General features: G+C 35.4%; 1 protein-coding gene across 2 annotated transcripts; it reads right to left on the bottom strand.

Annotated features, from left to right (window-relative positions):
• Positions 1-5,307: 5,307 nt before the first annotated feature.
• On the bottom strand, positions 5,308-13,321 carry st6galnac1.1 (ST6 (alpha-N-acetyl-neuraminyl-2,3-beta-galactosyl-1,3)-N-acetylgalactosaminide alpha-2,6-sialyltransferase 1, tandem duplicate 1). 2 transcript variants are annotated; one of them, XM_084434330.1, is made up of 9 exons: positions 13,177-13,321; positions 12,832-13,030; positions 12,581-12,743; positions 8,935-9,103; positions 8,674-8,812; positions 6,909-7,009; positions 6,592-6,675; positions 6,418-6,517; positions 5,308-6,265 (listed from the first exon to the last, which is right to left on the bottom strand). In XM_084434330.1, exons 1-9 carry the CDS (start codon positions 13,269-13,271, stop codon positions 6,092-6,094), a joined length of 1,224 nt encoding a protein of 407 aa, XP_084290456.1. In that variant the 5' UTR covers positions 13,272-13,321; the 3' UTR covers positions 5,308-6,091. The 2 variants fall into 2 exon arrangements, with proteins under 2 accessions (XP_084290456.1, XP_084290457.1); XM_084434331.1 differs by having other exon boundaries at positions 5,314-6,265; positions 6,418-6,492.
• Positions 13,322-13,535: the final 214 nt, after the last annotated feature.

Raw genomic sequence — 13,535 nt, 5'->3', positions numbered from 1 at the left:
CCAAATCCCATGTCAACCTTAAACACTTGAACAATACAAGGAGAGACAAGAAACTGCACTTTTAATGCTTTCAAATACAATTGCATGAATTATTCTTGAATTGACCAAAGTGTGTAGAGGGAGAAGGTTACATTAAAAATATACCTTTTAAAAATGTATGTTAAATAGCCTTGTTTATAGAATTGTTCTATAGTCTAATACAATTACATCAGATTTGACTTTAAATTACAGAAGAATTAAGAGTAATCCCTTTAATTAAATTACAGTATTTAGATTACTTGGTAATGAATTACACCCATCACTGTATAACAGTAATTAAAATGTAAACTTATAACTTATAAACAAAATAATGTTCGTACTCTCCATATGCTTGCAGAAGCTCATCCAGTTCTGCTGGTGAGAAATATGAAGACCTCTTTTTGTCTGCCGCTGTTGCCATGGTGACTCATAATATCTGCGCTCCATTGATAATGGCTTTTTATAGTTGTGGTGCACGCGCTTAACTCAGAGTCAGTCAACTCAGAGTTGATTGAACTAACTCATTTCAGCTGTTCTGTAACCAAAAACTCAGAGTTTCCCATATCAGGGTAAGTCAACTCAGAGTTCAAGTTTTAACTCAGAGTTGGTTGAACCTCCTTATTGAAACAGGCCCCAGACCGAACTTCCCGACCTAAAAAAAATGTGGGCGGGGCTAAGTTCGGCTGGCATCCAGGCTACTTGCCCACCACTGTACATAATTATAAGGTGCACATTCACACAATGTGCAAACTACAGTGTTTGTAACTTTAAAACGTTATTTAAAAAAGTTTGTTTTCAGCAAGTTTGTTTTTCCATCAAAAGAATAACAATAACTTACTTGTTACGACTCAAAATGCGAAAAACGGTAGAGCAACAACACATGTATGAATGACGTGTCTTTTGACAAAACTCCAATCAAAGTGCAGTGGGAGGGGATCCAGCTCCACCCTCTGGATCTGGATCCAGCTCCGCCCCCTGGATCTTGTGTACTGCAGTGAGGGGTATCTGTCGCGCCAGATTCTATTGGCCTAATACATTTTGGTTTTGGCTCAATTATACTAAAAAATAATTAAGGTAGATTGATCTTCTTTTTTTGTTTGTTTTTTTACACAAGCAACATACACATCTCTGCTACAAATGAACACTGAAAGTTTTTTTCTAGGACCTACCATTTTTGTACAGTTGCATTGAAAGTGACAGAAGTGCAAATGTTACAACTTAACTTGGGGTTAATTGTAACAGACAGAGGGGTTAGTTGTACCACTTGTGTATAACACACATAATTCAGTCCTATTTTATCTGTATAGTTTGATATTGTTTGTACATCTGTATAGATCATCCATCCCTCATCCAACCATCCTTCTATTATGGATCAATATCATGGATAGAGATATATGAAAGGGCTGCACAGTTTTGCAATACATAAATAAATAAAATCATCAAATATTGTAATTGCTATTGAATTATATCTGTGTGTGGCAGCTGCATGCAAAATTATTATTCTTAATAATCGTGAAATTCGAGCTAAAAATCACATTTTAAAGGGTTTATTGCATGAAAAACAGGCTTTTTAATAAATAAACAAGTGATCAATGCATAGTAAACAAATGTGGGGAAAAAATCATACTTTGACATTTAAATTCCAACATTGTTTGTGAAAGTCCAACAAAGTTAAATGTGGCAAAATAAATATATAAATAAATACTCAAACCTCTGGTTTTCATTTCATTATCGTTGTACACTTGGCGGCTTAGTTGTAACACTGTGCTACAACTAACCCCGCTGTGTAAAAAATAGTTTAAGCCTAGCTAATAGTTGCTAGGAGTTGCTGATACGTTTCAAAATGGTGCCATGTTTTAGCCAACAAGACAATTAGTAAGGTAATATAAAGTTAGATTTGGTGAACTACACACCCAACTCAGAAACCGAAAAAAACGTATGATGAAAAAATTGACTTGCATGGTGTCAAAACACTCTTTGTCCAGAATCTTCACGAAATCTTATCAAAACTTTCCACAAATCCGCCGGAGACGAAAACACAACCTGCTTGACTCTGACTAACTATGTAAAAGGTCCGTGTTACATTTACCCCACGTTAGGTTTTGCCTAACTCTCCCTAACTCCCCTACTCTCTCATGAAGATTTTTTCCTTTATTTTTCTTAAACTTTTTGGTATATGAAGAAAATAAACATTGTCTTATTTCCTTTTTCTTAAGATTGTGTTAGGTTTGAAGTGTGTTCTCCTCGTATCTTTACATTCTTGTGTTACTCTAATATTTTCACATTTATCTTGTTACCTCCCCTCCTATCTAAAATCTAAAATGGTACACAAAATATTAGTGTTCAAAGTGTAAAATGAGTTTATTATTCACAAAGAATGTCAACAGAATAGAGAGGGGCCTTCTCAGTCATTGTGTTCCTGTTTTGGAGTCTAATGATTCCAGTCATGCAGTTTCTTCAGCCTTTAGTATCCAGGCGTGGCAAAAATAAGTTTGTGAACCCTTGTGAAATCTGGATTTCTGCATTGATTTGATTACTCATAAAATGTGGTCTGATCTTTATTTAACAGTTAAAGCCCGTTCACACCAAGGACAATATCGATAACGATAAGATATAGTTCTAAATATAAAAGAACAGCAGAGTCCACACCACAAATATAACGATAACGGCACAGAAAATCGTTACTGTTGGAATCACTTTCAGAGCTTTTTTTTTTTTAAGCTGACGAATGATGAAAACTTTGACAGCCAATCAGAATCCATCCTGCTTAAAGAGCTTGAGCATTTGAAAGCAGCAGAAGAAATAACTGCAGCACGCACTTATAAACAGAAAGAACTGAAAAGTTTTTCACATTTTTATTAAATAGGCCTTCACTGAGTAATCATTCAGCATGGAGAAAGCAAGTTAAACTAGACTTGTTTCACAGACAGGGCTTTTATTTTAAGACATATTTTAAGATATGTGTCACGGTTCGCAGGTTTGTCTATTCATTCTGTGTGTAGGCCTACTGTTCTGGTCTGATTGTCTATCAGCGTCAGGTGTGCTGACGAGCAATCAGATTAGCGGCAGGTTTGTCTCGTTTATGGATCCTATATGTAGGCTAGTCTTGTTTGTCATGTTTCTTGTCAGATCGTTGTTACTGGTTCTCTGTGTCTCGCTCTGTGCAGTTTTCCATCCAGTTCCTGTTCTAATCGGACTATCTTGCCTTCAGTGCCAGAGCATTGGACTATTGCCAGAGTTTTGCTTCTCGCCGTTGTTTCCTTCAGCGGTTCCTGTCTTCTAGGATATTATCAGCCCACTGCAGTCTCTGCGCTGCCAAGGACCTAACTGCCGACCAGAGACTCTTGTTGTTTCAAAATAGACCTTATTCTCATTCGCAATTGGATCCAGTGTTTTTGTGACCTGACAATATGTAAGTGTGTAAGTTGCTTTCAGTTAAAACAGCTCAAACATGTATTTTAGTCTATAGCCCTATTCGGGCGGGATTAGTTTAACATGAAGAGTTGGGGTAAAGTAATTACCAGAGCTTCTCAGTGATTCTCAGTCCCATCCAAACAGACAATGTCAGTAAAGATTACGGCGACTTTTACCTTCTGTAAAAAATGACCTCAGGTAATGCTAATCCAGTGCGACTAGATCAGCATATGTATATTCCATTTCCTGTTTAAAAGTTGTTTTTTTTTTTTTTTTTTTTTTTTTTTTTGCTTGAAGCATTCGGTTGCGTTCTAGGCAGTGGGACAAGTCTATTGCAAACCTCAAATGTTTTCTGCATTCAAATCAAAAAGAAGGTCGAAAGCAATTGTTAGTGCCAGCCTATGATATAAATCACTATGTGGCATATATTAGCTATATTTTAAGATGTTATTTTATTAATTTTAGTGAAAATGGCCAGACAGAAAGAGCTGTATCTCTGCAACCAATAAGGATATTGTTGAAATGGCTAAATAGTCAGTAGGCTCATGTGGTGGATGTAAATGGTCACAATGTCCACAGAATTATTTATCTATATTAATTAATCAGAATTAATTATTATATTATATAATATATATATATATATATATGCATAGTGAGACCACTATGTAGAATGTGAAGTGCTGTGGCTGGACAGATATAAGCCAACAGATATAACAGGCTAGATTAAGAGGTTGTGTACCAGTAAATAATAAATAAAAAAATCTTCTCCAAAAAAACACCTTGCATTTGCCAAAGAACATGAGGATTGAAGTATGGAAGATTGGAGTCGTGTTCTGCAGTCCGACAAATCAAAATCTAACATCCTAGCCTTGTCAGATATGTTAGTAGGAGACGACTGGAGTGTTTTAATATCAAATGCTTGCATGGTGTGCCATTTATACATGTCTGCAGAAGGTGTTGGAAGGATCTTCAAATTTGCTGGCAGTTTGAAAATGAATCAATACTTGGGAATCCTGCTGAACACAATGTAGCCAAGTATGATGGAGGATCTGTTTGGAGATCAAATGTGTACTTTGCAACATGATGATGATCCCAAACACACCACGCATGAAACAAAGTTGCGTGCAATGAAAGTTCATGCTCAGCATTTTGAAGTTGTCAAGTGGCCTCTTCAGTCTCCTAAACTTAAAGCCATTGAAAACCTTTGTGATATTATAAAGCTGAATAGTGAAAAGTCACATTGATCTTGGAAAGAACATATGTTCATGAATTGGAAAGAAGTTAAGTGTGACACATGTGCAAAGTTTAGTGAGTCAATGCCCAGGAGAATGGCTGCTGTAATCAAAAATCAAATAATAATATTCACCACTGATTACATTTTAGTCAATATATATATTTCCTGTGAGATTTTTGTTTTTCTATGCCTTTTTTGCATAATGCAATAAACTCCTATTTAATTGTTTGTTTGCGTTTGCCTTTCATGCCAAATCATTTAATCATTTTTAACCTTAAACAAGTTTAGTGAATCCTCCTTCCCAATATAACTTGTGATAAATATTGTGAAATTATCCTATTTGGGTAATATATCATATTTGGCAACTAATGTACAATGCTATACAGTGCCAACATGATAAGTTAACATATTACAGTACCTTTCCTCTGGGGACCCAACCTTGACAAATATTTACTGGAGAAAGTGTGATGACTAGTTCCGGTTTACCCTTATCCTACAATAAACACGTGGTTTGATGATGCAGTGAATTTGTATCAGATTACAACTCAAGCAAACTAGTACATCAAAGAAGTCTTTCACAGAAGTGTGCTGTACGTACTTTGAACAAATCAGCATGAAAACACACTCGCATTTGTCTTTTTAGGTAACACTTTATTTTACAGCGTCCTTGTTACACGTTACATGTAGTTACTGTAGTAATAACTATAAATTATGCATAATTACGTACAACTAAAGCTAAACCAAACCCCAATCCGAACCCCATACATGTCGTTAATTATTATTACACAGTACTTAAATGCATAAATTACACTGTAACACAGACACCATAAATAAAATGTAACGTCTTTTTATTCTTCTCTTCATGTTGTTTGCAATTCACAGAACTGGAATTTGTTAGATAGGACATGGAGCTTTAAAAAAAATCTAAATATCAGTAAATAGCATACTTCTTTAAAGTTTATCCTATGTTTGTGCATGGCTATTGGAAGCCCAGTTTTCAGAAAATATTCATCTATTTTGCATTTATAAGAAAAACTAATAAAGTCATAAAAAGAGTAGGCTAATGATTAATAATAGAAAATTGATCAGAAAAAATATACAGAAAAAATAGATCCAATTCAAAAACAGTTTTATATTGGAAATGTAATCAAATGTATAATGAATAATAATAAAAGACCTAACACACACAAACCTGGTCCATTTAAATATTTAAATGTATAAATATCAGCTTTCTCTATAAAAAAGGAAACAAAAAACATGCTTTCACTTGCAGCATTTCACATAAGTTTCATTTAAGTCCACAGCTTTCCTTTGTCCATCTTGCCCATGAATAACCAACCACCAAGACACAGAATCATAACTTGGAAATATCTTTTAAAATAACACCTGATGACAGAACAGAGTCTACCTTCTGTTTTTGATGTGTTAGTGTCTTTGGAAGAGTCTAATGATTCCAGAGTCATGCAGTTTCTTCCAGGTCTTTATCTCCAGGCCATAGTCATGGTTAATATAGAAAATGACACTGGTTTTTTTTAACTTTTCATAATAATAGTTGGAGTACTTATGGTGGTCTTCAGTAATAAATCCATAGGCATCCACCTGATGTCAAGTAATGTTCATAAAGTATTACTAATACAATGCAATTATGATGATATGAACATAAAATGTACTTTTCAGTTTTTGAAGAGCTACAAACAGCTTGATATTAAATAATAAGTTGAAGTAATAGAAAAAAAAATGCATTTACTTACAATATCACATGTGTGAATAGCCAAGAACAAAGCAAACGCTCCATTGGTCGGTCTGTACATTGACCAGTGATTGCCCTGCATTTGTTTGGATGGCATGAATCTATTAAAAAATTAAAAAATAGGAGTTATCGTTCTATGACCAAACAAACTGGTCACTGTAAACATAAATGTTACCTGTTGCGAATGTATCGAAGAAAATCAGGGTGAAGAACGTAGAATCTACTCTCATTAAAATTCCCATTGAAATAATTCAGTGGCCTACAAAAGAATAAATGCAAATGTTGGTTATTAAACAAATCAAGAGCACAGTGATAAATATTCACCACTTATCAAGGAGCCAAACATAGTAAGGTTTAAGATTATTTATTTATAAGCTCTCTGGAATACTTCATTCTGATTGGCCAGTCGACTGTGGTGAAAATTAACTCAAAGAACTTCTGTATTAATATTACCGTGTTCATCTTGCTTACTGGCAGAGCTGGATACTTTACCTCACACCCTTGAATGAACCGTTGGCCACTTTTCCCTGCAAAAGTCCTTGGAGCCACTCAAAGTCCCTCAGGCCCTCAGGGATCATTACATATTTGATACCCTATTGAATAACACCAGAGAGTATATTCGCGTGTGTTTGTGTGTGTGTGATTCTATAATACAGGGACGTGCACAGGGGGGTTGCTCAACTGCCCATATGCCCTTCTCGACTCACGTTGCCCTTCCGAAAAAAAAAAAAATTCGTATCGTACAATGGATGCAGAATTTCACGTAGGCCTAGATAAAAAAAAAATGTTTTCGCAAAGCCTCATTCACTTCCATTCGGGCACCGAAAGTGAAAGTCAGTAGGGGAAGGGCAAACTCTGTTTAAGTGGCTGCAGCGCTGCACGCGACCGGTGTAGCAGCTGATTCTGTTCCCTACCGGAATTCCTGTTGCCTTTATGCAATCATACTACAAATCATGCGTAGTTGCGCAGTTACCATACGTACCATCAGAACTGATACGAGCAAGAAGCACAACTGAATGTACGGGAAGCCAAAAGGTTAAAAAAGGATTGTATTTTTTCCAGAAATTTAAGCGGTTTTTTTTTTTTTTTTTTAGCGAGTTTTTCCCCATCTGTCAATTCAATCCAGATTATTTCTTTTCAAATTTAAAATAATAATAATAATAATAAAAAAACAATAAACAATATTATGAGGAACTCTTTTTCTCATGTGTATTTTGGTGACATTTAACATATTGTTAATACATTTTGTATACTGTTTACAAAGTTGTATATCATAAACCTGTCATCTCTGACGTTTTGCAATCTTTATAAATATTAATAAGACCATAATATGAGGCATTGAGTTTGGACATAAACACGGTCAGATAAGGCAATTTGTATGGGCAAAATTAAACTGAATATATTCAGACATAATCCAAAAAACTATGAACAAGTGCTAGATTAATTTTAAAAAAAAATTTGGGGGGGGGGGGGGGACTGCCCCTCAAAATTCCTGTGCACGTCCCTGCTATAATATACAATATATCCCTATTAGAATGATTTCTGAAGGATCATGTGACACTGGAAAGTAATTGCTGCGGAAAATGCAGCTTTTCCATCACAGCAATAAATTACATTTTAATACATATTAAAATAGAAAAAAAGTTATTTTGAAATGTAATAATATTTAACAATATTACCGTTTTTACTGTATTTTTGTTCAAATAAATGCAGCCTTGGTGAGCAGAACAGGCTTCTTTCAATAACTTTAATCGTACCAACCCCAAATATTTGAAAAGTAGTGTTGCCTGCCACTGAAAAAAACGAACTTAACTTATATAAATAATTCTTAAAGGGATAGTTCACCCAAAAATGAAAATTCTATCATTGTTTACTCACCCTCAAGTTGTTCCAAACCTGTTTGAGTTTCTTTGTTCTGCTGAACACAAAGGAAGATATTTGGAAGAATGTTTGTAACCAAATAGATCTCGGTCCCCATTGACTACCATAGTATATTTTTTTCCCACTATGGAAGTCAATGGGGACCGAGATCTGTTGATTACAAACGTTCTTCCAAATATCTTCCTTTGTGTTCAGCAGAACAAAGAAACTCATACAGGTTTGGAACAACTTGAGGGTGAGTAAATGATGACAGAATTTTTCATTTTTGGGTGAACTATCCCTTTAATGAAGAGCACAGCAGCATAATGCATTGAAGTGAGTATATGCAAATTACAGTGAATATATTAATTTAGAATGCAGTGTAAAAAATACTGACCTCATCTTGTGGAATACTGTGAAAGCCTTCCTTTTTTAATGTCAGCAAGGTGGCATATAAGGAAAAAGCTGTATGCACATAAACTGATGTTCTATTTCCAACATCCTCCTCATAACCTTGAGTAACAGCCCCATTTACTCTAAGAATAAACAGTATCAGAACACAGTCATGACCTTTAATAATAACTTTTTCATTCAATTGTCAGCTCTACCGTAGACATTTTTCGCAAAGATAATTTTAGTTTAAAAGTTTCACGCTTACCGAAAAACATAATCATGGGAGTCTATCTCTTTGCCCATCTTTGAGTTGTTGAGAATACCACCAGCGCCCACAACAGCACAGCGGATACAGCCATCTTTTGAGCCTTCAGGCACAGGCAGTAATACTGAAGACTTGGGCTTTGGTATCAAGTCCACTGCTTTTTTCACCTCTTCAGTGGAAAAGAAACAACGTGCGTGTACGTAAAGGAATGCAAAGTGCGACAGCAACACAGTGTCGGCCCAGATCCGCATGTACCAGTTCACGAGTTCACACTTACAAATAAGTCAGATAGAATAAATGCGTATTTGGCGTGCTGTCCGAGGAGAGGGCTCCGGGCTCGGTATTTGGCCCGAACCCAGAGTACTCCCCCCATATTCCTGGCTGTGAAAGAACAAGCCAAGAGTGAGGAGTCGGGGTGGTGGAGGGATGCTGAAAACTGTCAAGGAAGTTAGGTGAGTTGACAGTGAATATATATATGCTTCCTCTCATGCTGATAGGGTAGACATGGTAATTGTTTGATGAGTTGATTGATTGATTGCTTGATTATTTGAACGTGCTCCTCCCGAACTTTGTTAATAAAACATCATATGTGGCCCGGATCTGGCCCGACACTATGTTGCTGTCAGGGATGGCATCCAAATTCATCCAATATTTCAAGGTTACAAGTAAAGCTCAATCAACAGTATTTGTGGCGTAATGATAATTAGAACAAAAATATATTTTTATTCTTTAATATAAAAATTGAGGACAAACTATTTTTGTCCACTGAAAGTTTTTTTCCATAAAGATGTTTCATCAGCTGAACAATCTGTATATTGCTAAACAGTACAATCCATTGAACGCATTTTATTCTATCCCTCACAGCCTCGTTTTCATCCCAGTCAAAAATTAAATATGGCGCTACCCCGACTAAAGTCACCTGAAACTGAATATTTTTGTTTTGTGACTTGACCATATTTACTACCAATGTAAGTGCCTCACTGTAATCCAGACCTTGGCATCAATCTTTACCCTATTGAGGCTGATATCTGCATGAAATGGCTTCTCAAACGAGAAAAATACAGGGCGATGAACATTATTTCTCCGATCCCATTGATCATGTTGAATTGATAATGTGAGTTGCCTCCCACCAGTAAACATGTCAACAAGAGATGTCGTTGCAAGAGGGAGAAGTTGTTCTGATTAAAGATTATGAGGGCACATGAATTTTGAAAAAATGTGCACGGATTAATTATTTATAACAAACACTGCAATATTCCATAAAAATTAAGAATGGTCAGTTTTGATGTCATGTGGTTTTTAAAAGAAAAGATGTATGAAGGTAAAACAGTAGCAAAACTCGAGAGCATGTAAATGTGAATTTGAGAACTTGTACAATAAATATTCGTACTTGTACATGAACATTTACACTCACAGCTCCAATGTGAAAACCTGTAAAATAAAAATCTGAAGTTGAATGTTGAAATTTGCACTCGCAAACAATAGTCACAAACCTGTATTCTGAATCTGAAGCTGCAGACAAGTAGACACAAATGTGTAAAATGCCATTCACAGAAATACAACGACAGACACAAACTTGTAATATATATTTTGCGTTTAATCTTACGTTCACATTCGCGGTACTTCCTCAATTAGGCACTTGCAGCTTCTCAAATCTGTCACTGCAATTTCAAATTTCGCGCCTTGACTTTTGTTACTCTTTTCGCGATTTATCAGGTGCAAAACTAATTTGTGCACTTGAAACTCAGAGGCGGTGAGAGGGAAAGGGGGGCGGGAGGAGGGGGGGTCAAAGGAGCCGTTTTATTGGTTGGCACCTAGCCAATGAAATGGGAGTTCGATGATGTCACGAAACCCGCGTGCACTGAAACACTAACATGGCTTAATGCATTAGACTGATATTAAAATAAATAAACGAAATTATCAAACTCAGTAGACACAATGCTAATGCATACTACAGAAAAGCAGATGAGCACAGAATATGACGTAAAACATATGACGTATGCCATATATATATGCCATATATATATATGTATACCAGACTGTAAAAGACACACACACACACACACACACACACGTACGTATATATATATATATATATATATATATATATATATATATATATATATATATATATATATATATATATTTATGTTTTGTTTGTTTTTGTGTGTCCAACAGTTAGGCTAGGGTGAATATTTAAAACATTTACATTTTTCCAAAGCGACTTACATTGCATATTAAGGTATACATTTTACATTCTTATCAGATAATTTAGGTGCATTTTCATATTGCAATGGAATTGGCACACATATATATATATATGAAGAGTTCAGATGCAAAAGCCTCTAAATGCCATTTGAAATTTTCTTATAGAATGATCATTTTTATCAAGCTCGTATATTTAAGTTCAGTAATTTCACTTAAATGATAATTAATAGGTAATCTTCACTGCCATTTAAGTGAAATTATTGAATTTAAATATACGAGCATCTGAACTCTTTATATATATATATATGTAAGCAAATGTGTGTTCAGTGCAAATAAACTTGCTGCTTAGTGTTTTATTAATAAAGTAACAAGTTATGTGTTTTTTTTATTGTTTTTAATTTTTATTTTATAACTGTTGGTCCATTAAGCCTCATTAAGCGTTTTCTTGGGTTTCGAGGAAAACGTACAATTAAACGCGTTGCGTTCATATTCTGTGCTCAATTTTTTTCTGTATAGGCTATATGGTGTTTCCTGTTTGGTCTTTTAATACCACTGTCTCAATTAAACGCGTTGCGTTCATATTCTGTAAAACTATTCTAGTAAAACTAATGATATTTCATAAAAATATTTTCCAAGCGTTTTAAAAAATAGCTGATACATATGCATACAAATGTTTGCATTGTGGCTGGCGTTGTTCATTGGTGAGGCATCGACCAATAAAATGACTTCATTCCGACCCCAGCCCCGCCCCCGACTCTGCTCTCTCAAGTCTGCATTTACAAGTGCACGAGTGAGTTTTGCTACAGGCATATCGCAAAAAGAGTAGCAAAAGTCAAAGCGCTAGGATTTGAAGCTGTACTGCCAGATATGAGAGGTTGTGAGTGCCGACTTGTGGTTGTACAACGAAACTGAACTAAAGCACAAAGATAAATGTGTAGTACACAATTGTGCCTGTCATTTTGTTTATGTAAATGACACTTTACACATTTGTAACTATTAATCTGCAACTTCGAATTCAAAACACAGGTGTTCTGAGTATTGTCTGTGTGTGCAAATCGATAGATGCAGCTTTTCACATCAGAGCTGCAAGTATAAATTTCAACTTACAAATACAAATATTAATTTTACAAGTTCTCACATTCAAATTAGCAAGCTCTCGAGTTTTGCTACTGTTTTACCTTCATAAAGATGGGACTAGTGGTAATTAACATTATGATGTCGACTGATTTGAGCTTAACTTATACTGGACCCATAATGTTTCTTTGAATAAAGAAAGAGAGAGCTGTTTACAATTTTTACAATGCATCTAGCCTATGATAAAGCAATAACCTGCTACACGCCTTTCTCAAACACATGCAGGATGTGCCGGAGGTTTTAGACACCCACATAACTTGTCAAATCTGCAAGACCTGTTGTGTAATTTGCCTTAGATAATCACCATTGTAATTGTACTCCATGAAGCCAAAAGGATTGTTGAAGTGTGCTAATCGATTCCATTCTGTTATGTTGAGTTGACCTTTGTATAGCCACAGCTGAATATCAGAAAGGACAGCTTCCTTGAACTTGGGATCCTCTGTGTTTTGAAGGGACTTTGAACAGGTCTACGGAAAAGGTGATTTTTCATGAGGATCAAAACGACAGCACAGCTGAAACGTGACGCGAGAATAGTATTGAAAAAGGAGCACTTACAGGTTTTCTTGCTTGACTGGCTCGCAAATAAACATCTTCAAAATCCCACACTGGCAGTTTTGTAAAATTTTTCTTGTAGAGAACCGGAATAGGTGTAATGTTCACTTCTCGCTCAGCGGAGTGAAAGGGTTTTTCAGTTTTGTGCAAACTAGTGTTTCCAAGTGGTGATAATATCAGTGCAGAGATAATGAATGTTTTGCTAATGAGGAGGAAAATGTACATTAAAAACAGGAACAAATTAGTAAGAATACCAATATACAAGTCAGAAGAATATCATAAATACACCATAAGACAAATTTAGAATATTTTCAAAAGATTTACTTAGTCAATACACTTATTTCTTACCTGTGGAAGTGTTCAGAGAGATTAATCCCAAGTACTAGATAGAGCAGCACGCAAAAAGTCAGAAAGAGACTAACAAAGCCCCAGGCTTTCAGCATATTTCATGAGTGATTGGCACTCATCTTATCAGTCTGGTCACATGCGAACTATGTGAAAGACTTGGTAACAGTGTTTTATAATCTACCTTTTGAAATTCATTCCATCATCAAACCAGTTGTTTATTTTTGGATTACAGTCCGCCCCTTTCATTTGAATGACATGATTACCCTGGCCAGCACAGATCTATGGGCAGTGTTTAAAAATAAAACCATGAATAACTATTCAAATATACAATAAAGCAAAAAGTTTTTTTATTTTTCATT

This window comes from Rutilus rutilus (assembly GCF_951802725.1).
Source record: "Rutilus rutilus genome assembly, chromosome: 16".
In the NCBI taxonomy this organism is placed as follows: domain Eukaryota; kingdom Metazoa; phylum Chordata; class Actinopteri; order Cypriniformes; family Leuciscidae; genus Rutilus; species Rutilus rutilus.
This window is presented reverse-complemented; position numbering and strand designations above follow the sequence as displayed.

Excerpts from the sequence above, each read along its gene's own strand:
- st6galnac1.1 (XM_084434330.1), bottom strand. The coding sequence starts at position 13,271 with ATGCTGAAAGCCTGGGGCTTTGTTAGTCTCTTTCTGACTTTTTGCGTG. Across the intron at positions 7,010-8,673 it reads ACAGTATTCCACAAGATGAG|GGTATCAAATATGTAATGAT; the intron begins GTCAGTATTTTT and ends GTTATTCAATAG. Across the intron at positions 6,266-6,417 it reads CTATTCACACATGTGATATT|GTGGATGCCTATGGATTTAT; the intron begins GTAAGTAAATGC and ends ACTTGACATCAG.